The 26,475-nt window shown below is 39.8% G+C and overlaps 1 protein-coding gene across 3 annotated transcripts; it reads left to right on the top strand.

Moving 5' to 3' along the window:
• The first annotated feature begins 14,292 nt into the window (after positions 1 to 14,292).
• LOC102216876 lies at positions 14,293 to 18,799 on the top strand. 3 transcript variants are annotated; one of them, XM_023328076.1, is made up of 6 exons: positions 14,293 to 14,612; positions 14,834 to 14,962; positions 15,737 to 15,801; positions 15,898 to 15,998; positions 16,113 to 17,386; positions 17,919 to 18,799. In XM_023328076.1, exons 1-6 carry the CDS (start codon positions 14,465 to 14,467, stop codon positions 18,029 to 18,031), a joined length of 1,830 nt encoding a protein of 609 aa, XP_023183844.1. In that variant the 5' UTR covers positions 14,293 to 14,464; the 3' UTR covers positions 18,032 to 18,799. The 3 variants fall into 3 exon arrangements, with proteins under 3 accessions (XP_023183844.1, XP_023183843.1, XP_023183842.1); XM_023328075.1 differs by having other exon boundaries at positions 14,795 to 14,962; XM_023328074.1 differs by having other exon boundaries at positions 14,293 to 14,627; positions 14,795 to 14,962.
• The last annotated feature ends 7,676 nt before the right edge of the window (positions 18,800 to 26,475 follow it).

The raw sequence follows: 26,475 nt of genomic DNA, 5'->3' as shown, positions 1-26,475 counted from the left end.
CTTTATCCCTAGAAACCGAATAAATAAAACGACTGTCTAGGTGGCTTTAATTGGGTTTTAATTGTAAGTGAAAGCTCATTGCTAATTCGCTCCTTAATCTCTGCATATTTGTTCATTCCAGCCCAAAACACTATTAAGTGTCAGTGGCATTTATTAAAGTCTTAACATGAATCCCGGGGAGACACGTAAAATGAAATCATTGTGTGGTGCTAATTCTTCGCTTTAAGAACAAGGCCGTCGATACGAGCTGGCTTTGGATGTTTGAGTTATTGCTATGTTTGATTTTTAATGTTTTGTTTGGGAGTTTAATGGCCAAAAATTACGTTTCAAGGGATTTTGTGGTAAATAAATATTTTTCTGCAATTTCTCTCGATCAAATAAGTTTTTCAATTCTTATATGGCAGCCTCTTACGGTAAGTTATTGCCTCTAAATTTCTGCAATATTATTTAAGCCTACTTCAAACCGCATAGCTCAGTTATGAGTTTAGTTTAGCTAAATTGTTCTTGTAAGCCAATATTTACGACGCTTTCAACTTCTGTGTATTAGACCCAACTGTAACGCTTTTAAATCTGGTTATATGAATATACAATGAAAACGAGATGCCTACATACAACGTAAAAAGTTAAATTTTCCTCATTGTTACTAATAAGACTAAACTTTTTCTGTTTTCAGTCAGCTAGGATAAGGAACATTTTTCTATTAGCAAAAACCTCAGAAGAAGACATGAGCGCAACTTCCTTCTTCCCATTGTAAACAAAAACGTCGAATGGCATCAGGTTTTAGCGAATGTAGGGTTTCTCTTTTGTCTTTGGCAAAAGACCACGAGCTATTTCTCCCACTATAGACTCACACGTTTCGTTTGTTTTGGTTGCATTTACCCAGAATGCACTGCCCTATAGTAGGCTTCCTGCTTTTGTAGCAGTCCCCGGTCCGCCTGGCATTCACGTAAACATTCGAATCGCCCAAGAGTTCACTTCAACCGAACTGACTCGAAGGTTTCTAGGTGGACCAGAGTTTGTTTGTTTTGCTCCACATCAGAATTTGATTATGCATTCACACCTCCCCAAACGAACCAAACATTCTCGGCAAACAAACTAAAATTTCATTAAAGTGGACTAAACAGGGCTGGCGAGAATTCGCCTCAAAAGTTACATTAATCTAAAGGTATAGCTTAAGGACTACGTAAGCCTAAAATAGTACTAAGTGTCATTTCCTCCTGTAGAATGTGTTAAAGTCTTACCAAGAAATCCCAATGAGACACGTAAAATTAAATCTTTGTGTTCATCTCCAAATGAATTGCTCTTTTTCTGGAATGAACTGAACGAAAATGACTGGATTCTCTCTCAGTTAAGTGTTGAATTTAATTACCCGCTCAGATGCAAGTGGCGACAGTTAAATCTTTGTCCTGTTAGACAAACCTTTGCAGGAGGAGAGGAAGGCTGAGACTGAACCTCCCCAACGAGCAACAGTGAGAACGTCAATTTTTCAAAAGGTATTCATCCGGTCTGAGCTCTTTGTGTGAAACAGAAGAGCGATACAGTGGCTCTGCCTCGCTCGACGTCTCTTTGCAGGTATTTAGCAGCGGATGATGGCCACTGAACTCGTGAAGAGGCGACCAAAACACTGCAGCTCTGTGCTGGAAGAACAATGGGCAGCTTTTAACTTGAGCGCGATGAAAGACTAGAGCGAGGAAAGGTGATCTTGATGTTTCAGAAATGAAAAAAAAAAAACGGAATGGGAAAGTCCAGCCAGACATTTTTATATTAATGACGATTAATGCTGAAGCACTGACTAATACGTAAATGAGAAGAAGGTGAAGATGAAGATTAAAGGGGTAGTTCGAGGCGGTGTGCGATCACTGGGATTCCTGTGTGAAACATTTACTGTGGATGGAGCGTGTAAGTGTAACCCACAAGAAAGATTACTTCAAATACTCTTGATAATAGTAGATGGCAGGTAAGTTAAGTTACTTCAGTGACTAATACCAACACTACACATTTATAAGGGATGTTGGGCCTGACCAGAAGATTCTGAATTCGTGGGAGCCTAGGATAATTTAATATAGTGAACATTGTGGATCCACATTTACACATCAACAAAATTTGAGCGCTTTTGAAAAAATAAAGAAACAAGAAAAATAACCCGGTATTTTTAGTCTTTTTGATGTGTCTGTCAAATGTTCATTCAATGTTTGTTTAGCCTTTTCAATACAGCCTTTTCAATACGTTGGTCAAATGTCATTTCAATGTTAGTGACCAGTCGGGTCACCATCTACCGGTTCACTCGGTCCTCTGGGCTGCGGCTCGCCATCCAAGTTCTGGAGAGGGTGATCTGGAGGTCTTTGCGGCACCGCAGGCCAAAGAGTGCACCATAACAGAAAACCTGACCTGAAACAAGGCCCAGGATAACGCATCTTAAAATACAGGATCCTTGTATCAATCACATTAAGCTACAAATTAAAGGGATCTCTCATCATTTCACAAGTTTTCCCATCTTGTACAAGTTATCACAGTTAAATACAATCAACACATCAGTAAAACTAAAGAAATTAGCTTGTATGTGGTAATAAAAAATATATATATTTCAATCTAAAAGAGTTTTAACCGAACCTCACTAAGAAAAAAAACCCCTAAACGTTTTCCAACATATTCCTGCACCATATTTCTTTTTATTTCGACCACATTTCATGTTTGGCTCCTCTTGGATTTTAATAGCCGCTTGCGTCCAATAAAACGAACAACCGACTTGTAAGCACATAGCTCCACTTGTGTTACTAATTTCCTGCATTTCTGAACGCAGCAGGATGGAAGGACTCGGGGAATAGGAGACGTTAGGAGTGGGCGGCCCCCGTCTGTTGTAAGAAACTCCAGTGAGGGGTGTTCGCCATATGCTCTCAGGGCTCCGAGGGAAGAACGCTCGGAGGATAAAAGTGAGCGGAGCAGCAACGGGCCCTCCATCAGGACGTTCAAAGCCTCCGTGTGAAAATGACTGTGTACATCTTTCTGCTGAGGCCAAATTTAGATCAAAGGCAACCCCAGGCGGAGGGAGGAGAGCGAAGCTGGTTTGGGGCCGACTGGGAGTTGTGCATGAAATGGAACTTTGTGCAATGTGATGAGCAAATCAGTCAGTGCATGGGGGAATGGTAATAATAACAATAAGTAGAGAAATTTGTCAAATTATTTCATCGCCAAAAATTGAGCTGTTAGCTTGATAGGGCTTCATGCTGGGTGAAATTAAGTTGTCTTTTTCAGGTCACCGCACTGGCGGCGTTTACAGAACCAACTCTGGACAGGGATTGCGTTTAAAGAACCAGGCGGCAGTCGACACAAGTTAGCTTTTGATGTTTGAGTTGCGTCTGTGTGTGATTTTTGTTGTTTGTTTCCGTCGTGAAGCCTGACGGTCCAAAACTGCATTTTTTTAAAAGGGTATTTCTGTTGTAAATATCTAGATTCTTTTTTTTTCTCTGGAATTTCAACTGACCAAACATAGTTTTTTGGAAATGTTAGCCTTGTACGGTATTTATTGCTTCTAAATTTCTGCAATATTATTTAAGCCTACTTCAAACCACATGGCTCAATTATGAGCCCCGTCTAGTTACATTTTTCTTGTAAGCCAATATTTACAACACTTTCATCTTCTGTGTATTAGACCCAACTGTAACGCCTGCACAGCCGGTTACACGAATATACAGTGGAAACCAGATGACTGCATGCACTGTCTCGCTGACTGACTTCATATAAGGCAAAACTTTTCCTGTTTTAGGTCAGTGAGGATTAGAAAACGTATTTATATTAGTGAAATGCAAAAATTACAATTAATTAGGTAAGTATTTATCTTGTAAACGGTTGGTGCTAAACTCTCCTCTCGCTACCAGTAAAAGTATTTTTAAGCACCACCTTTGTGACTTGCACCTCAGTTTGAGATATTTTGATCTGCAGCATCACATATTAATGACAAGCACCTTATTCTACTTTTTACAAAAATAAATTCATGATTGTGGTTTCCTTAAGAGCAGTTTTTATTTTATCTATCACATGGAGACTCAGTAGTTTGGTTGGATTTTTCAGCACTTCATGAGACTTTTGGAGTTAAGAGTGTTGTTAATCATCTTACGTTTGTTTTATTCAAAGAAAAGATCATCTAAGATTAATATATAACTCCTCAGCTCTTTCATTGCTTCCTTTTTTTTGTCATGTTGAGCTCCGCTCTCCCCCCCTCTCCATCTCCTCGCACTGCGCTGTGCATCCTGCCCCTCCAGAGAGGAGGGTCACCTGCTGCAGACCTGCTCTGTGCCATCTGGCTGACTTCCTGTCATACTTATCCCAGGAGAGAGAGGCTCTGCAGGGCAACACACATGGAGAAATCCCCCTCCGCAACGTCTTTCCCTCCTCCACTGCATCCAGGGCTCTGCACACCTGAGCAGAGAAGACGAGAAAAGCACACGAACAGACAACTGTGAGGAGCAGAAAAGTCCCCGTGGGGGAGAGAGAAAGACAAAGAGACGAAGAAGAAAAGCGCCAGACGAGGCCAGAAGGTGAAATGGGAAAGAAGAAAGTCAAGAGAACGGCGCACGCTGCCAATGCAGAGGAATTCTCCGCTGATTTAAAGGAAAACAGGAAAATCAAGTAGTTCCTCGTTCCATGTGGTTTGGGGGTTTGATTTTCGTGATAGTGACAAATTACATTTTTCCAAAACCAAAACATCAGAGGCCAGTTTTTATGTTATTATATACGTTGGAACATCAGAATAAAGTGGAAGCAGCAGCAGCATGAGCCTCCTGGTTTTCCTTTAATCAGTGAAAGATTGTTGAGGTTCAGATTCTTTTTTTTTTTTTTTCTTTTCACATCAATGTAGAAATTTTACAAACATCGTAAAAGAATTTGCGGTTCAGCTCAAAAACACAGCTCTTCCCCTCCCAGCCCCCTGAGCTCAGCACTCTTTTGTTTCCCACATTCGCACCTTCGTCGCACACTCCTCCGTCTTACGGCGAGATGCGAGAGCGCCGCACGTGACAGATTAATCTTAATGTCCTACCCGTGGTCTTGCATATTCATATAAATATAACATGACTGCCGCTCGCATTTGAATTTATCGGCTTTCCTCCTCTGCAAATTAGGGCGACTCCAATTGATGAATATTTTAACACATGTGCACTCTGCGGGACATTTATCATCGGCTTTGCTATTATAAACAGAATAAATGAGCAGTCAGAGTGGGTTGCTGAGTGCAGAAACGCCGCCTCTCTCCACCTTCTTTGCCTTTGTGCCCCTCCAGACTTGCTACAGGTCTGAACAATGGCTCTCTCCTTGAGGCCGCCCCCGGCCCCCCACCCATTTTTTAAGTTGCATGACCCGGCACATATGGATCAGTTTACCATAACACCATATATTTCTCATAAATGGCCAACACACTGATGATAACAGAGAGGTCTCGAAATTCAAATTTAACACCTAGAGCGGCGCTGGAGTCAACTTTTAAGTTGAATCTATGCTAAGTGACGCCCTGAGGGGGTCGAGACCGAGGTTAATTGGATCTACTAAAATTATGATATTTCATTACAGACATTAAGTTTTAGAGGTTAGCCTAAAAAAAATATAAGAGTTGCTTGACTTCTAGATTCCATTCTTTTCATCTTTGTTACAAAGGCAACCAATGCCACCCACATTGTGAGTTTCAATCAAACTGGACTTTCCAAGTGACTCTCTTTTAAAAGGTTATAAGTAGATGAGTCACTTGAAATGCTCATGTGGTATAAATCCAGACTGGTTAGTTCTGGAGGCTAAAAGCTAGTGGCTAGTCTAAGACTGAAGTGGACATCCAGCATCTTGAAACAACTCTAATCAAAATGTCAACATTTGTTACGCTTTCAACTGGCGTGGTTCGCTTTTAAACTGCACCGTGTCAAATAATCCAACCCTTTGAACAACCTACTTACCGTTGCCTGTTGTGACGCTGCACCATGAACTACTGAAGGGAACGACACCAAAACCTCGCAAGGGCAATTTCTTTCTTGACAAAATGTAAACAAAAATAGAGTGGTGTCAGATTTTAGCGGCCGTAAGATTCTCTGGGGTCTTTGCTAGAAGGCTACAAGCTATTTCTTCCGCTAGTGCTAGAGTCTTGCGTTTGTTATGGTTGTATTTACCCAGAATACTCTGCGCTGGGTAGTCCGCTTCCTGCTTTTGGAGCTGTCTCCAGTCCGGTTGGTTTTCACATATCGTTAGCCTATTAGGCTAATGAAAACCCTCCTCCAAAGTTCACTTCCACCAAACCAAGTCCTAAGTTTGAAGGCGTACTGGAGTTTGCTGTTTTGGTCCGGATCAGAGCTCGATTTGTGCATTTACACCTTCCCAAACCAAATGGACTTTCTGTCCAAATGAAATAGATTTTGATTAAAGCGGACTTAACAGGGCTGGTGTGAATGCAAATAAAACGTCATAGTGGTTTATCCAAATACTGCTCTATTGAACCTTTAAATGGTAAAACCTGTGTAGTGTTCTTCCAGTCATACTGACCACTCAAAGTGCTTTACACTAGAGCTACATTCACAAACACACTTACATACTGATACACACAGCAAAAGGCAACTTGGGGTTAACCCTAAGTCAATCGTCTGATTGAACATATGACAGAAGGAAGCTGGAATCAAACCTACATCCTTCCAATTGCAAGAAAACTACCCACTACACATACAACTACAATTACCCACATACAACTACCCGTATGTGGTTGCAATACTTGCACAGAAGAGGACAATATATTGGAAATGGTCGTTGGGGTTGGTGGGTCATCAACCATCTACCCATGTGAAACATATGCTGAGAACATTTAACTTTTACTTTTCAGTCAGAGTAACTGTCTGATTTAAAAGTAAAGCAGGGTAAAAAAAAAAAAACAGCTTAAGTGAATACTATGTTATTGATTTTCATAGTTTGTATGTAATTACTCTAGCTGTAAGGCTTTACATGTTTTGTCCTCACAGGAAACCATTGATTTGGCACCATCTGCTACCTCCATTTCCTCAGTAAATAATCATTGGCTCCTGTCTAAATAACTGCTGTAGTCTATCTACAAGCACATAAAATAGTGTTTTTATCACCATTTTGGGGTTTTTCAGATTGCGGTTCACTCCGGGCACTTTAAGACCAACGGGGTAACCAACCATTTGACTGATGGTACATTCAAATCAGTTACATTTTTCACAACATATCTGACCACGTAAAAGTTAAGCATTTTTACTTAATGGTAAAATGCTATTTAACAGAAAATATCTGGGTGATGTCCACTTTTTATTCTTGGCCATTTCCTACTTTTGCAGTGTTTCTGCTTTCATATCCAACTTTTACTGCTTTGAAAAGGAGTCATCTTCCCGTGGGGCACATCTTACAGACCATATATCAGTTCACACATTCTGAGGAGTCAAGTCAATAATCACTTTGGTGAATTTTCCATCATCTTCTTATAGCATATTGGAAGGACAATTTGTTATGTGGCTCAAATCAAATATCTAGGGGTTTTTTCGGTTTCATCAAGTTTCAAAATATCAGAATTTTTATTTTAAAACAATACATTTGTTTTTTAGAAAATAAAATAATTAATTTGAGAAATTTACGAATTTGTATTTTTTACTCTAACTCAATAAAAATACTTAATCCACCAAGAGAAATGAACTGAAATGGAACGGTTTGGTATGGCTGCGAAATTGCTTGTGTGGAGGTTCAATATTAAGCAGATTGCAAAAAAAAAAAAATTGTAACACAAAGGAATGAAATAAGATGCAGTTCTTTTTTGTGATGCCAATCTTTCATTTTAAGTTTTCCCTTAAGTCTCCCATTTCAAGGACCCACCACTTTGCTAGTATTTGTGACTTCCCTATCAATGGCTAACAGGTAGGTGTGTTGGATGAAATGGGAATCCTCCTAACTCTGTGATCACTTTGCTCCTTCCTTGTTGTAATCCCAGCCCTCTCCTGCTTAAGCAGAGCGCAGTCGGATGCCCTTTAGCGCTTCTTCTTTTTAAAATTTTATTTGATTTTTTTTTGTGTGTGCCTCATGTGACCAGAAACGTTTTCTTGGATTCTTTTCAGGTCGACGCCAAACCTCCTCGGGCTGCGTCCAAAAGCTGCAGCCGAAGCCAGCAGCTCTGACAACGCAGAGCTACACATTGTTTCAAACGCTTTCGCTCACAGTCCCGGGCCTTGGCAGAATATTGTGAAATGGGCCCAGCTTGGCGAAGCTTGGCACGGTAACCCGGGATCCTGGAAGCCTTCCACTTCAGAGAGCTCCGCCACATGCTAACTGTCATCCGCGAGGCACTGCTAGCCCAGAGGGGGTCTGACAGGATGGGTGTGTTTGGGGGTGGAGTGTTGTTATAAACATTGGGATGCACCCTTTACATACAAACACTGGAGATGTGTCATCAGAGACCATCAGGGGTGATTATTATTTATGCCGACACTTTTGTGAGTTTAGCTTTTATCCTCGCACAACTGGCAGCTGCCCAGTGAATCGTCCCTTGGATCCACAGCAATGATGAGCCTCCGCTACCTCACAGACTACATGGACACACACACACACACCCACACACACTCTCTCTCTCTCATTGCTGTCTACGCCCGGTATATCCCTTGGCATGTTCGCTCCTCCTTCATAAACACTAGCAGCTGCTTGGGCAATTAGCCATTAGCTCTTTACTTTTTACTATAATACCCAGTCCTCAGAAATCCCCACAATTAGCTCCTTAATTGCCTCTAAACAACCCAGGCGTAACCAATAAATAGAAGAAGGGGGTAAGCAGCTACGGGTGAAAAGACAGACTTATGGGAATGAAACATACCAGCTTGGAAAGTATACATAAAAGCCTCATTTCTCCGCCGACCTCGCGCAGCCTATGGCGGGATTTTTGTTTCCCTGCCCAACCCCCTGCCCTTTTTTTTCTGCTTGGACACAGTTGTGGAACGGAAAGCTCACAGAGGAGAGGAGAAAGAAAAAAAAAAACACGAGTTAGGCTGATGGCTCATATTCAGATTCAAAGTGACATATCCATGCCCTTTATGCTGTGGTCTAACTATCACTTCTGAGGAATGCTAACGTTCAGTGTGACAGAGGGTGTTACTGTGACTTTTCGGCGGGCAGGAGACGGTGGCCCCCGGGTGTGGATTTTGCTTTTTCCTTTTTTCTTTTTTTTGCTGCGGCGTGATATGACACAGCTCGCTTGACGGAGCAATGGGGATACCCCCAAGATTAGCTGAATGCATTAAGGGGAGGCATAAAAACGTGGCTAACTGTTGATTAAATCACTGTTACATCCATTCTGGCGGTTCCAGTTAACCTCTTTAACATTGACAGCAGCTACGCCGCTAACATGACAATGGCCTCTAGGCAGAAATGTGCCGTTTGGTCTCTACAGTACCACAGTGGCCGTGTTTTTAAGAAGGAAAAAAAGGCTCTAAATTGTCTCTTAAAAAGGTGAGAGTGCAAAAACTAATTAGTTAATAAAAATATTTATTATATTGTATCTTATGCATTTTAGTCACACTGTTGAAAATACGAATATATTCTGAGCTCTTAAATGAAACACAAAGTCTTGATTTTGAAATGAAAGATCTTATTTTGAGCTTACAAATTTTGTATTTTTCACATGTATTATATGCTCAACATATCCAACACTGAATTACACTTTCACTTTTTAGAACCCCCACGTATGGTGTATGGCATTTCTATTTTACATCTACATGGCATATTTTATTTAAGAATCCTAAATGAAAGAAAACACAACTTCTTTGTCTTATTTATCTTAGGTACTTTTAAAAAAATTGATTTACATATCTAACAGTGAATCTGAGTTTAACTTATACGACGGCAGCAGTGAAAAGATATATGTATATGTTTTTATAAATCAAAAATGTGAAAAGAAGAAACGAAACAAATTCCATGAAAAATAATAAATAAAAAGGCAGATTTAAAAAGTGCCAGATCTCTGGCAGCTGAGTGTCTTATAGAAGGAAGTTGATTTCAGGCATGATATTTATAACTTACATATGTGCCAGTTAAAAATACATTTCTATAATTCATTGGTGATTAACTGTACACATTCAGTGTTTAATTTGTTAATTGAGCAGGTATAAGAATATTAGAATCGCATTATTTCTAGTCCCCTATTTATTTAGGAAATTAATATTACATGATTGTAAATACTTTGGATTTTTTTGGTAATAAAAACCCTTTAAGATCATCAATTGACAGGGGCACCAATACAAAACTGCATCCAACTGGGGACCAAAGAGGGAGGAGGGTGCCGTTAAGAGAGTTTTATTTGTGTATGTTGCGATAATAAAATTAAAAATCACCTTTTTCCCAAAATGATGAAAAAGGTGATTTTGGTGGATTCATGTTTTCAAGCGGTTTCAAAGCAATAATCAGATCCAATATATGTTCGAACACGCTTGTTATAGCTTCCAAAATGTTTACTGGTCATGATTTTCTCTCTTGAATTGTCCTAAATTTGACATTTTGAAAGGGCTGGTCTGTGCTAACAGCATAAAAACAACACATATTAATATTAAAAGGGTAATAAATACACAAAAAAGTAACTTAACCTTCATTCCTTATTTGTGAGGTTAAAAAAAAACATTTAGGACTACTGACCAGGGATCTACGACATATTTAGGAAGGGCGATTGGCCCCTCCAGCCCACCGTTCGTAGTGCAACTGGGAAATACCTCAGCAATGACATACGTTTCCTTTCCTTTCAGCTCTTGTGAATTTGATCAACACATGTTCCTAAGTATCCGCTGCTGTTTTGATAAAATGAGAATTATGCTTTAATTGTGGAAGTCGAGGCTCGAACACCAGGTCATCTGTTCGTAACAGTTGCTGGCGTTCTATCAAAGCAGCACGGTTGATTGGTGTCTCGGTTTCTTCGTACTGATAAACTGCTTCCAAATGAAAACAATCAGAGCAGAATCAAGTATAATCAAGGCCAGTAATTTACCGCAGCTTGAGTGCGCACGTGGGCCTGTGTCGCCTATTCCAAAATAGTTTCACTGGAGCGCAGAATTTCAATGGAAGATTTTTTTTTTTTTTTTTAATACAAAATCTGCATCCAGTTTTTCTTGAGTGTTCCTTATTGTGTCCTCTCATGCACAAACACAAAAACATGTACAGTATGGAAAATATCAAAAAGGGCTGCAAGCACCATCTAGTGATTTTTTCAGGAAATTACTCTGCAGAAAGTCAGACATTCAACTGAAATTATTAATTTTCTTAGTTTTAAAAATAATATATATATATATATATATATATATATATATATATATATATATATATATATATATATATATATATATATATATATATATATATATATATATATATTTTTTTTTTTTTTTTTTTTTTTTTTTTTTAAATCTGCAAATTTGAGAAAAAGCTAAATAAACACTATGGTGAAACACATGCAGTACTTTACAAGAATCTTTTACATTTTAAACTGCTTAAATTATTTACATAATGAGAAAACATTACATGAAACCAATAAACACCAAGTAGCATAAATCTAGAATGCTAGTTCTGTCACAGAACCGCCAGAAAAAGAGCTTTTCACTTCCTTATGAACCAAATATTTTAGCTATTATTTTACTGAAATCATAAAAGTGAATTGGCATGACATCATTAAATAAACAACACTGATAACTTCACTGCAAAACTCAGCTTTCAGAGATAAGAAGAAGATGATGGTGGCATCTGTAAGAACACGGACATGTTGCAACAACAGCTTATTACCAACTGCTCTGTTGAAACCTTGTCATCGCAAAAGTCATTTTTCATTTGGCGCTATCATACTCAACTGAGCTATTTTTATGCCAACAAAAAGTAAATAAAAGGTAAAATAAGTACTTTTTTGAATAAAATCCAAGACCTAACTTGACAAGTATTATCTGTAAGATCGAAGAGAAGATTAATGTGGATTGTTCCCCGACTGCTTAAAACAGAATTGTTTATGCTTAAAGGATTTTTAAATAAAAGTTATTAAAGCCAGAACACACAAATAAAACTCCACCCTGATAGTGAGATCAATAAACACATCACAAGAATAAGATGAACAGTGAACATATACATTACATAATTTCTTAGCAAATGTGTGCGTGTATCCTACTGGATACAGTTTGGAGCTGAGAAAAGTAAAGATGAAGTCAGGATGTTGGGGGGGGGGGTTTATCACTAAAAAATGTACAGTAAAAACAGAGCTGGGTGCAAAAGTATCGATTTCTACTGCAGAATGTTAAAAGTATAACTCTTTTGAAAACAACAAGAAAGAAAGAAAGAAAAAAGGAAGGAAGGAAGGAACAAAGGAAGGAAGAAAAGAACCAAATTTGTCAGCATTTTTCAACACTTAGCTATTGTTAAGTAGCTAAGTTACTTAACAATAGCACCAGTACTGGAAAAAAATAGACAAAGGTCCAAATCCAGCGGCCTGCAGCATTCGACTGGCCTAAAATGCAGCACAGCAGCCATGTTGACTGGACTCCCTCTGACGAGAGGGGACATCCCTAACAGCTGACCGCTTAAGATGCCTTCAGGGTCAAAAAAGTTCAAGTAAAAAACAATTATTTGTTTCTCTTTATTGAAGTGTACCGTAAACAACCGCGACTTTAAAACTGAGGCATACTCAAGTCAGGAGTTTAGCCTTTTGAGGTCGACGCCCGCCCTGAGGCGGGCATGACGTCATGTTTCTGTGTGTGTTTTTTGCTCCAATGTGATAATAAATTTTGTCAAAATGAAACAAACACTGTAAAATCACAAAGTTTAGGATGTTCTGAAAATAATGATACCAAACAAGGTAAGGTAAATAGTTTTTATGGTGAAAATATAAGGGTAAATTCAAAATTAGACCAAAACGGCCATTTAGACCCAAGACTCCAAAGGGTTAGTATACGTGTAACAACCCTAAAATATACAAACCCATTCAATAAATTAGCAAATTATTGATGCTTGTTTATTTCAGTAGTGCCATCATATTATGTAGATTAATTGCACGCAGATCAATGTTTCATAGGCTTTATCGTTTGTTTGTTTTTTAGCCATTAAACATAATGATTAATGGCTGATGAAAACGCATTGAACATTAGAATATTACATCTGAACAAGAATATCCAGAATATTACATATGAACCATAATTAAAGTAAAGTATATTTATTACCTGCTTAAAGGTTATTTTCAAAACATACTTTATTCTGAATTTTTTTTTAAATCTCATTTGCATCCTTTAACTAAAACCACCATCTCCAGAGAAATTTAAAGACTAAAAATAATCTCACATTTTTGTATAAAAGGTATGAGTCAGGAGATGGGAACAAAAAATAGACATTATTTTTATATACTTTGGTACAATGAAGACAGACATTGGTAATAAGAGAAAGCATGGATCTACATCAAGTATTAGATATTTTTCAAGTGTATAATGTACCATATAGATAAAGAAAATTAGATGCTGAAAGAATATGGAATATGATTCAACAAAGGATTAGGCACACTTAAAGCAATGGCAACAGCGCAATTTCACTTTCAATAGAATTGTGTGGACTTTAAAAACCACCGTGCATTTCGAGGGCTTTCCAAGGACGTATTTAATTTTATTTACTTTTTCAATAAGGGTTGATGTTTATTTGATAAAAGTTGACATGATGTAATCTATGGTGTGTTTTGTGTACTTAAAGTTAAAGTTTTACAATATGGTAAGAAATCAGACATTTTCTTATGATCAAAGCTATGAAGGCCATTTCCGCCATGCAAGAAAAAAATAAAAGCTCAACAGGAAGTCATAACTACGAGTCTATTCTCATAAACAGCTATGTTTATTAGAATAAAAGTCCTAATTTTGAATTTCAAAGTAATAATTTGGACTTTTAAAGTCATAATTATGAGACACAAAGTCATAATTTTGACTTTCAAAATTATAATTATGAGATAGATATTGATTCTCTAAGGAGTCTTGTTCCTGCATCTCATAATTATGACTGAATCAAATAATTATGACATAAGTTTGAATTATGACTTTGTATCTTATAATTAGGACGTTTAAAGTCAAATTTATTACTTTGAAAGTTATAATTCTGACTTCCTGTCGAGCTTTTTCTCTTTCATGGCGGAAAGGGGCTTCTATGCAATACTCACTGCTTTTTGAAATAAATAATTAACAGGTATAATGGATAAAAAAACATTACCCTTTTACTTCACGCGTCATATGAGCTCCCAGCTCAGAGTCAAAACCTATTCGGCATCCGTAGGCTGCCGACGTCACGGGATAACAACATGGCGGCTCACTTCGAATGAATGCAACGACCCAAAACAGAGATTTTTCTACAGCCAGCAGGTCGCGAGCCGCGCTGTTTTCGGCCCTCCAGTATTCCCTTCCAACAGTTAACAGAATAATGGTAACCGGAACTGTTGCTGTTACCGTGAGCCATGTCGGAACCGGGGGCAGAAGCTGCTGCTGGCAGCCCTGAGTTCTTCGAGCTGTGGAGGAACATCTCTGAAGTTGACCGCGGCAAACAACAGGCCAGGAAAGGCACACAGCAGATGCTACCCACAGCAACTTCTCCTGGGTGTAACGGTGAGGAAGAGGAAGGTAGTTCTGGTTCGTTCAGGTTAAATCAGACATGTTGAAGATTAATACTTACACGAAAATAGCCTCAATAATAGTCGCTATATCTGCACATTCTCCTATAAATAAATGAGCTGTAATGATGGGGTTTTTTTTTGTCAAATTGTTTTTATTCGGAATCCAATGTTTAGGTTTCAGGACAACCTCTGAGTTGACTCCTGTTCGCACAGATCTGCGGAGTCCTCGGCTCCCAGGCAGCAGCCGCAGCAGGTTCCTTGGCTCTAACGTGACAGAGTCTCCAGGAGATGTTGAGGCTTCACAGGACATTTTCTGGGATGCCACGTCCCCTACTCACGCTGGTGACGAATCCACGCTGTTTGTCTGACTGGATGTTCTGATCATGTGTGAAATATATTGTCAACAAGGGAACCAAGAAGTGTAGTAACAGCCATTTTGTTAGAAATTTGAAAAAGAAAAAAAAAAAAAACTTCACATGGTTTTTCCTTACAAAGTAGATGCGTGTACTCAAATACATTTTTAGATTCTTGTAGTATTTGTTTCAGTGTTAAGTTAATCTACTGCATATTCATCTTAAAGCCTATTACCCCTCCTTAGTATGGTACTATTGTGTTAATGTTAAAAATGACCATTAAAAAACGATTTATTACTTATTTTTAAGGTAACTGTATGGCTGTGACTGTGTGGCACTGTATTAATAATGCCTTAAACACAAATATTGCTCTTGCATTAATAATTGCAAGCATAACATCGTAAGTTGCTGAAGGGACTGACTTAAAGAAGTGTGATTTATATCAATAAACTCCACCCAGTAACTGCATTAAATTATATTTTTGAATTTACTGGCATTTATTTATGTTTAAATGAAACAAACAATTGAGAAAGCTAGTTTAAAAAATACCATTTCTGACAATATGGTCAGTTTTGTTTTTTTAACATCATTAATTGAACATTTTTGAAACAAATGATCAAAATTCTTATAAGAACTTTTTCACAATAAATGTTAAATGACATGATAAATGCCCAACGCTATTGGGATGGAGGTTCACTGTACAGCTCGGCTTATGTTAATCAGATGTGATCGCATTGCTTCTACCTTCCTCTTGTCCCTTTAGGTCGACGTAACAAGAACACCAGAGCTGTGAAAATCTCTGATATAGCTAACCGCATTGCTCCGAAGGTCAGTCGTTTCATCCTCACCTTCATCACTGCATTCATCCTCAATCTGAAAAACTTCTGAGAGGTTTTGTTTTCCTTCAATTTGCATCTTTTAAAGAATATAAAACCCAAAGTGACCGAATCCTCGCTGCTCCACTGGATGGACGATGGCGCGATCCCTTGCACCCCTGATGTTCCGAAGCAACGAGCCCGGAAAAGGTCTTCCAGATGTGAAATCCCAATAGCACTCTCAAGTCTCAAAGTCTCACACACCATTTTCACCTATAGAAGCTAATTCTTCTTACCTCTTGATAATTGTTTCATCCCAAACAGACAGAGCAATGTGAAGGATCTCCTGTCTCTTGCCAACCTGTTTGATAAAACCATGCAGCAAGATCAGGAGACTTCTGTCCAACAGGACACCGTCACCAGTAAACTTCGTGGCACTGCGGACGTCTCTGAAAACAACGTCAAAGAACCGAGGTGTCCATCTTTGTCGGAACAAGCGGAGGCAGAGCTTCGGGCTCTGTTTGACTCGTCCACCCAGGGAATCAGCGGCAGGTTGAGCGAAGGCTCGGTCTCTTCGCAAGACAGACAGGACCTAGTCGAGACTTTTGCCTTCATTGACCAGAGACAGTCAGAACCCAAATCAGCTGATAAGCACTCTACAAATAACTTGGTTGACTTTGAGGATGACTGGGACAATGACGACCTACTCAATGACTCCTTGATCTTGGCACTGACGCAAGATCCAAGCAATCCTCCTAAGACCTTAGCAAAGTCTCACACAAACACTACAGAGTTAGCTTCTGCTCTCCAGTCAACTTCGAATAAGAAGCCGGAGAACCCGTGTAAAACAAGTTTCTGTTTGCTGCAGGATCTATGTCCCAAAACAAAAACTAGAAATCGTAGCACTTTTAAGTTGGAATCCAACCCTCACTTTCAGACCATGCTGGATAAGGAAGCTGCAAAGTTTGGTTCCACTGCTATACAACCCAAATCGAAGAGCACAGAGCAGAAACATGCTACCACAAAGACGGACTCCAATCCCCAATGTGAAAAAGTCACTAATGGGGCGAAGTTTTTTCTGCAGGCCTCTTCGGTTAAAGACGTATCGGACAGTTTATGGGACGACGGCGATGATGACGCCCTCCTCTACCAGGTATGCGCCAGCGTGGAGAGGGTTTCCAACAGCCAGCCGGATGAAGCGTCTCTGAAACTCTGTGAGGGACAAAAATCGAAAGGGCCTGTAGACGGACGCCAGAACATGAGAGATCGTCATGTCAGCGCCGAATCCTCTGGGAGTTCTGGTGTCGGTGCGAACAGACGATCATCGGGTTCTTTCATTCGTTCCCACTCTCTGCCGTTGACTTCCTGCAAAACCGGAAACTACCAAGGATGGAACATTCCTCTGAAAGGCGGCAACAACAAATCGGGGATTTCGCAAAGATTCCTGGGTAGCCAAGTTGATCCGGGTGGAGATTTCTCCCATGGCAACGTGGCTATGAAGCCTCATCCAGCGATGACCAGAGTTGCCCAGAACTCCATGTCCCAGCATGCAGCATTCAAGAGGAATGTGTCTGACTCAGCCATCATAAACAACAAAGGTAAGCTGGTAGAATATAATAAGAACTGCACAAATTAATTAAAGAAGACAGTTTCTATTCACTATTATACATAACTTATTACTGTTATTAGTAATATCCTGTGACAGCAGTGGCAAAGACAAGGTAAACTAAAATATAACAAATTTAATGTCTCATAAAATAATTTAGTTAATTCTACCTTGTTTTTTAATCTCCGAATTTTTCACTGGAAAAATCAAAAACTAAAATTGAAAACGCTTGAAAAGTGCTTGAATTTCACTGTGGGAAAAGTATACAAACCGTGGACCCAAGTCACACTTTTTAGATTTCTTTTTTCTAGAAGCCATTATTTTCCTTCCGCTTTACAATTATTCTGAACTTTGTGTTGGATTGTCTCAGAAAACCTCAATGACGCACATTAATCCTTGTAGTTGTTAATAAGCAAAGCACTGCGAGATCACAAATCAGTCATAATGCCAATTTTCATTACATTTATCGTGGTCTCTCTTTTTTTTTTTCCCACCTGTGTCCTTCTGTACTTCGGTTGTTCCAGTTTTTGTCAGCAGCCAGACTGCAGGGAAGTGCTCTGCAGCGGAGATCGAGAGGAAGAAGCAGGAGGCTTTGGCCCGGAGGCGGCTGAGAATGCAAAACGCTTCAAAACCTTAGAGGAGCTCCATCCTGACTGACAAAAACGTCTCGTGATAATCAGTTTATTGCTGATAATCGGTTTATCATTTCAAACCAGCAGTGGCCTTACTTTCTTTCACCTAAAAAAGTTCCCGTTAAAGGAAAATGTAGAGCTGCTCAGACAAAATGATTTGACAGTGACTTGAAGAACAGTTTTATTCCTTGGCTCTAGCATGTTTCTGGGTGGGAAAACTTTATATTTTACTAAGACTGGTCCTACTTGTTATCATTTGAGCTTGTTTCAGTTTCATGTTGATTTTGTTCAGATTTGAATAATTGTACCTCGTAGTTACGTCTCATTTTATACCATAAATGTATAAAAACAAAAATGCAGTGTTAAAATAATGGTATCCTTCACTTGGTTTATGTTGTACACTTCAAATATTGTGAAGGTCTTCTATTGTCTGAGTGAGTGAAACTGTTCTGGTTCATGTTTTATAAGTCAACAGTCAGACTTTGATGACTTTAGCAGAATCAGAGTTTTGAACATCACTGTAGCAGATGTTAGCAGAAAAGCTGTAGCGAATGTCTGATCTATTTTGAACCTTAAAGTAAGTTCATGCTGATGAGACTGATTGTGATAAGAACATTTTTGAATAAATCTTGACGTGACACTTTTCCCCCTCTTTTTTTTTGCACAGATCTGAACCAATTGCTGTTCAAATTGTGTGTAGACAGCTGAGTCTGTGACTTTTTTTAACACTGCACTCCCTGAGTTTTTTCACAATAAACAGCAAAAGATAAACTGATTCTGAGTTATTGTTTTGTTGTTGTTGTTTTTTTCAATGTATCACATAAAATCCCAATGAAATATATTGATATTTGTGCATGTAGTTCAATGCATTTTTGACTACTTTTGCAAGGCACTGTGCTCTGACACCATGTGCACTTAACTTCAGTTTGAAGCAGCAATTCCCCTCCATTTATTTCCACATTTTAAATTCATGTCCATGTGTTAAGTCGCACGTTTAAAGCGATTAAAATAACCTTTGAATTAAAATTTAGGAATAAAAGCAAAAAACCCAAGACACTCAAAGTTTTAGCATACAAATTTTATTAGCTTCTGAGTTTGAAATCACGTAGCACCGGGTCATTCATGTTTATTCTTCATTTTAAGCATATCAGTATGAAGTGCTGATTCCAGCTTTGATAATGACAGCAGGAGTTAATAATTAATTTGTACTGTGACTGGTGGGTTGCTTTTTTGAACCCCATTCTCCACTGGTTTCCTTGGACAAGATGCAGGAGGACTTTGTCGTTTCACATTTGACCGATGAACAATCCTCCAGTCACTGGGTGGCAGCAGTGCTCAAATTTATTAGCCTGTTAAACCCAGTACAGGAAGAAGCCTACCAAACACACTGGCGTAAGCGGAGGACGAGAGCTGGAGAAGTTTGTAACAGTGAAGAGAAAAACGGTGGCAGAGGCCAGTAATAATTTGATGGTAATGTGTTAAAAGATTTATATTTTTCCTATTTACCAAATAAGTATAGACGAGAGGCTCAATAATCCACATTGTAACCCAATTGCTTGTACTACAACTCTAGTTGTTTTTGACAACGCAAGATAAAATTTTTTATCTCAAGATAAAAGACCAGGAAATACGACAAAGCCCACATAACCAATGGGTTTATGTGAATACAAAATGTAATGTAAATACAATTAGCTGCAGCAACTTAAAATGTAAATGTAGCAGCTAATTTTATTAATATTTTTTGATAATGAGGTGATGGAATCACTGCTGCCTGTTTGTACTGACAAATATTGTAATATGATCAGGTTCTCAATAGTATTTCAATTTGGGGGGGAAAGAATAATTATGAACCCTGGTAGGCGTTTGACAATAGTAAAACTTAATTTCCCAACCCTGTTGCTAGGCTAACAGAATAACATAAAGATCCCATTTTCAATAGAACGTCACCTCATCTGTTCTCTGTACATTGTTTCCCTCCATATTTTGAGTTATGTTGCTTGGCAAAGTCAGGGTGTTTTCACACCTAATAGTGCCGTAGACTAGCTTCGATTAGGGATCAAGATTGCAACATTTGTTACATTTTCAGCTGCTGTGGTTTGGTTTCACACTGCACTGTGTCAAACAAATCAAACCGTTTGAAAAACGCTAAGAACCACTGGAGGAAACATGAAGCCCTCTGAAGAAGACACTAAGCCCAACTTCGTTCTTCACAAAATGCAACACAAAAATATTGTCTGATTTTAACGGTTGTAGGATTTCTTTTGTCTTTGGTAAAAGGCCACCAGCCATGTATCTCTAGCACCAGACTGGCGTGTTTGTTTTGGTTGTATTTACCCAGAATGCACTGCTCGATAGCCCACTTCCTGCTTTTGGAGCGCTCGCTGGTCCGCTTGGCATTCACATCCATTCAATTCAGTTCACTTAAACCGAACAGATGTCAGGGTTTTTAGGCAGATTAGAGTTCGCTTTTTTGGTCTGCATCAGAGTTCGATTCACACCTCCCCCAAATGAACCAGACTTTGTAGGCAAACGAAATAAAGTATGATTAAAGCGGACTAAACAGGATTGGTGTGAGTGCACCCTAAGAAACACCCCCCCAAAAAACATAAATTTTGGTCAGTATTAATCAAAACCATGTTAAAAGCTTTAAAACAAGCCTAGAACCTTGGAAGACATGAGAACATTTGTATCGCACTGTTTTCCTTCCGACTGAAAAGTTGAGGATATAACTGGGTGAGTAAAAACTAGTCTTTCCCAGGTGTAGTTTCAGCTGTTTTGATGTCGTCCACATTTTCAGGCTCCTGCCGGGATCCCACCAGCTGCTCAGGATCTGGAGTCATTACAGAAGCGCTCCCTCATGGCGCTCGTTGGCTCCCATTATCCCAACCTCTGCGTATTGCGGAGCTGCTGACAGGTCAAGTAGTCATCATGGCCTTATTTCACAAGACACTCAAATCTGTTTTCAACAAGTTGCTGTTCGAAGCGCATTGTGGACGTCGGGCGCCGCCTCGGCATGGAGAATATTATTGTTATTAGACAGGAGGGATTATTTTAATATGAGGGCTAATTTGTCTTATCATTACACTCACCTGCTGCGCTGCTGTGTTCCAAGGAGGGGAGGACAATGTTGGTCTTTGTGATCCAGGGATAAATCGTCAGTGTTCCTCCCTCAGAGCCATTCCCACCCCGTTACACGCCTGTTAGAGCTCGCAGGTGTGTGTCAGAGAGAGAGAGACGGGTGGTCTGCAGGTGTGTGTGTTTGATTATTTGTTCCTCCTCTGCCCCTATCTGTTTCCCCCTCTCCAACCCCAGTCTGATGGTAAATCACATGGCAGGGCAATTTGGCAACAGTATAAAGGCCCCCTGGTTTTTTATTTTTTTTTGTTCCTTTTTATGACTATGATTATGGTTATGATGATGACTAGTGTATTTATTTCAACTATTTGATGAAACCCCTGGCTAAAGCTAACAGGTGTTGAGCAGGTACAATATCACGCTCGCTGAAGGATCCCTGTGATGTCGCTGCAGTCGGAGTGAAACATCAGGGGGCCAAGCAGGAGAAAGGCTCGTTTCAGTGCCCACGTTGCACGGAGCAATTTCTGATTATCGGATAGCAGCGGAGCGCCACAACGTTCCCCTTTGTCGGAAAAGGAATGATTTATGGCTGTTAGTTGGGCATACGGCAGTAATTGCCGCAGTTACAATTATGTTACCATAGCACCTGTTTAAACTGTCTATTCTTGTGTGGATGTTTTCGTTTTCCAGCAGAGCAGAGTTTGCGAGCTTGAACTTTATATGCAGAGACATTAAACGACGTCGGGAACGGGGGCCCTCGGAGAGAGGTCTGGGAGCAATTTCGGGATAAATGGGAGCGTGTGATGGGCAGATTAGTGTTGTGTCATCTGATATGCAAAGAAAACAACGTGGAATATTTTCTTAAATGCGAACGATGGAAGCGGTCTTTTCAGCGAGTACAATAAATATACGGAAATGTGGTTTAAAAATACAGCTGAGTAAGAAGGAGTTGACGGTTATTTGGAAATCAGCACTGCTCGGCAAACAAAAATATTCTTTTCCTCGACCTCCATTGTGAAAATATTGACTTAAAAATATCACAAAATTTGAAATTGTGTTCGTTGGAATCTTGATTCATCAAAGGCACAGAACTCAATAACATCCTAATGTTATTGAGAAATAGAAAACAGTAGACTTGGCTAAAGGTCTAATTTTTAGGAGTGGTTGTCTAAATGTAGAGTGTATAAGATCCTTGGCTAAAGCTAACACCTGTTAGCTTAAAAATATAGCTGAGTAAAAGAAGTTAATGGTTATTTGGAAATTAGCACTGCTCTTCAAAACAGTGCTAACAAGTGTTAGCTAAGGCTAGCTTTAGCCACAGGCGTGGCCAGGGATTAAAGCTAACACCCCTGTCGATGCTAGTTTCAGATTTCCTCTTGAAGTTTATATTTATTTCGGTATTGCAGCTTCTCCACTCTGCCTCAAATGAGATTTCCTTTTGATTTGGACTTTGTTTATCTAGGAACAATGCACAAAATCATATGACTCTGTTCGTTAAAGTACTTTGTAGATTTCTATACACTTTTTCTAAATTCTGTCCTAAGTTTGGACATAATATTTCAAAGGTTTCTTTGACAGAATTATTCCTTCTTGACATATTTGTGTACATTTTGTTACGATTAAATACCATACTCCAATGTATTTAATCAGAAGTTTAGGTGTATCTACCTCCAGCATGAGAGTCCTTTTGCAGAGCTGAGTACAGAGACGCTTCAGTTTTCGTTAAATATCTAATGTTTTCATATCTTGTCATACGGCACTACACTACCTGATGATTTTCATCAGCAGAGATCCTTTCTCTTTCCCTTATTGTGGCCTGCTTAATAATGTGGAACATCCTTCTTCACTAGATTTCCTTTAATTGAGCTCACCAGACAAACTAATCAACCAGCTCTCTGAAATTAATTATAGTGATTCAAAGAGCCCTGACACACAATACAATCTATACATTTAATAACACAACAAGAAATATGATCTTTATGACACTTAAATCCAATTTGCATAATAATTTCGAACACGGTGTATTTGAACATTTTGGAGATCAATATGAGGCGGAAGTTTCCAGAGACATCTGCTGTTTCACTAAAGGAAAACCAAGCAAAACTAAAGCATGTTTAAAGCACTGACCAGCCAGTAGAGACAACTCCTCTAACAGCTTTCCCATGCAGAGACCTTGCTGAAGGACTAAACACAGCTTTACAGAGCAACAAGATTACCTTCCCAGAATACAACTAACTAACACACACACATCTAACTTTGACTCCCTTATCAGCGTGTCTATCAGCGTGTCTATCTGCGCCATTTCTGTCTCCGACACACACACACACACACACACACCCACACACACACACCCCAACAGGCTGAGCGCAGGAGGCTTTTGCACAACTATGGCAGCAGCCTGTCAGCAGCGTAAATGACCTGTGAAGAGTTTCACGGTGCGTGTCATTAGGCAGCTTTAGATTTGTTTCAACAGCGCTTTACCTGAGGGCTTCATTCATGGGCCCCCAGGTATGACTGCCTTCCTCGCAGGGCTAGAGAGCAGGGGGAGGGGGGACATGGTGGGCTGGGAGGGGTCTAAATGTCCACAGAAGCGACTAAACGAAGGCCCGTGAGTGGAGAACTGAGCCTGTTTAGAGAAGGAAGACGGTTTATTTGGGATGACCTCTGAGCCAGACTTTATAAAGGCCTTACAGGGCAGTTGCCCAGGGCCACGGGCTTTTGGGGTGCCCCCCCCAAAGAATTGTTTTTTGTGTATTGTTTTACAAACATTACTCAAAGTCATGGGCTCATTTTACATGTGGTGTGTTTTTTTATTTTATTTATTTATTTTTTTTAAATTCTTGCATTTTTATTCATTTAAACTGCACTCAAATGTTTGAAAATTATCATCTTTGTGGTACCAACATTAAGCCACCTGCCAGATGATTTAAACCAACCAGCCATCAATTCATACCTGCAAATCTGTAGGTCTACCTGTTTATGATCTGTACTTTGAATGAGTAAAATATTGTGATCTTTTTTTTTTCCAAGACAGGGTACCCAAATTAACTCTAGCTCAGAGGCCCTTATCCTTCTAAATCCGGCCCTGGACATTCTAGTGTTTTCCGTGGACTTTTAATTGTGAAGTGGAAGGCAAATCTTACATCATTTATTTATTTTAATCTGACAGGGATGCCATGCATTCATATTTAACATTTTTTACTCTGACACCCCTACATAAAATCTATGCAATCAAATACCCCAAACCCCTTCGGAAAGATTGTAGTAAAATGATGCATTTTGTCTTTTTTTTTTTTTTTTTTACAAAGAAAAGTCTGAAAAGTGTGGTGTGTACCTATATTTAGCTTACTTCATTTAATACTCCTAAATAAGGTGCAATGCAACCAGCTTGCCGTCTGAAGTAAATTACTTAGTAAAAATTGCCCTCTTCTGTGTAGTTTATGGATATAAATACATCTGTCCCATGTAGGTTTCACAGCTACGGTGGCCCAGAAGGAAACAAGTGTAAAGGCCGCAACGGAACAGCAAGCCACATCACAACGGATGTGTTGTTAGGAATATGATTGACCCTTCTGGGCCACCATACATGGGTTTGCTAGAGAAAGTCAGATAGATCTATAATAGATAGATTGTGGTTGTAGCGAGATATAATGTTTTAGAAGTTCAAGGGATAAGGATACTTTCTAAAGCCGTCACATTTTAGGGAAATTTATAGTGACCGGTTTTTATCTGCAAACATATTCTGCTTTTGAAAATACAGACTTTTATGAAAACTGTAGGGAGTTGAGAAGAAATAAGAGCGTTTTAAGATGCTACAGCTGGTACCACTGACTCCCAAACGGGCCTGTTTGTGTTTTCCGGAGATGTATGGCCTTAATAAGTGAACTTCCTTTAGTAGTATTTAGTCTTAAGGCAAGATCCTCCTGATTTTATCGCTCACTTAACTCACGTTGCACTAGATCACGTCCCACTGACTTACAGTAAGCGTGACAGTTAAAATAAATTTCTGATGAAATGAGTCAGGGAGAGGTCAAAATTACCCAGACGTAGCACAGATAAGGAGTATGGAGGTGTCTAGAAACGAGTCGTTGTTATTACAGACTAACTCATTCCTCTGGAATGGAGGGAGTAACAGAAAAAAAAACCACATCTCTGGAGAGATTAATCACTCTGCTGAAAGTTAGGCAATAAACAAAACTTTCGATTCCTCGCATTGTACACTTTTCAAGCCTGGATTATCGTAATGTTTTCTCTCTCTCTCTCTCCTTTAATTTTTTTTTTCTTTTTAAATCCCATCCAACCCGTATTGATATCTCAGATCAGCACGCTTCATTAAGCGTGCTGATAAGGGTTTACAGGCCCAACTGTGTTTGGAGAAGTGAGACTCCCCTCCACACGGCCAGCGAACATCCGCACTGCCGCATTCCTCCGGCCTATATCTGCCAACACCTTTTCGCTACAGCGGCTGTGGCCTTTTTCTCCCCAGCCTGTAATAGTCAGCATGGGCTGTAATGGTCTGTTGACAGGTTTAGGCTGAGGTAATTTTGTTGCCGAGCTGTACAGTGAGGTGCCAAATCTCCCCCTCAGGAAAAAGAAGAAGAAGGGGGGGGAAGCGAGGAGCAGAAGCAGAGAAGCGAGCCATCTTCCTGCGGCGCGCTCCTTTATTGGCAGATAAACATTTTACGTCTGGGCTTTCACGTGATTTTGGCTGCCTTTTCAAGCGCTCGGAGCGACGGGGTTTGCAAGGCTTCACCGTTAGTTTCTCGTAAATCGGCGGCCTCGACATGTAAACTGGGTGCAAAAAAAAAAAATACCCCGTTAAGTGGCGCTAGCTCCTGTTGCGCGTTGCGTTGCTCTGGAGTTAAAATGGTTCCCACTGTGCAGAGACACAGTTCATTATTTGCAGCAGGACTGCATAAAGAGAGAGAGGCCGGGCTGAGTGGAACTCCAGCTGCTGGACTAACACGCGTTCACACACAGATGCAGAGCAGAAACACTCCGTGGAAAATGCAAAGGAAAGCAGAAACTGCTGAGGCCAAGGGGTTCCCTTAGCAATGTGCAAAGCAGATCAACTGTACGCTAACGCACCTGCCAGCTGAGCGTCTCCGGCGGGACAGAGGTCTCGGGGGGCCCGCAGTCCTACAAATTCTCCCACCTACTGCACGCAGACGTGCACACAGCGGTTGCTGGTGACCCCTGTGGGGTCATGCTGGGATCTGACTGCGGCTGAACGCTGAGCTGCTAACGATGTTCGGCCCTTTGCTGCTGTGTCATCTGGCTCTCATTTAACACAGAGAGGAAGCAGTTTTAAGATCATGTGTTTATGAGTTAGGATTTGTGAATTAAAGTGATTCTGAATGTTACGTAGCCTGTG

The sequence above is a fragment of the Xiphophorus maculatus genome, chromosome 22, assembly GCF_002775205.1.
Source record: "Xiphophorus maculatus strain JP 163 A chromosome 22, X_maculatus-5.0-male, whole genome shotgun sequence".
In the NCBI taxonomy this organism is placed as follows: domain Eukaryota; kingdom Metazoa; phylum Chordata; class Actinopteri; order Cyprinodontiformes; family Poeciliidae; genus Xiphophorus; species Xiphophorus maculatus.
This window is presented reverse-complemented; position numbering and strand designations above follow the sequence as displayed.

What these genes read in the sequence shown, in the direction of transcription:
- LOC102216876 (XM_023328074.1), top strand. Translation starts at nt 14,465, where the DNA reads ATGTCGGAACCGGGGGCAGAAGCTGCTGCTGGCAGCCCTGAGTTCTTC. An exon ending in CACGTCCCCTACTCACGCTG is followed by an intron (nt 14,963 to 15,736) that starts GTGACGAATCCA and finishes TTGTCCCTTTAG; the next exon opens with GTCGACGTAACAAGAACACC. An exon ending in AAGCAACGAGCCCGGAAAAG is followed by an intron (nt 15,999 to 16,112) that starts GTCTTCCAGATG and finishes CATCCCAAACAG; the next exon opens with ACAGAGCAATGTGAAGGATC.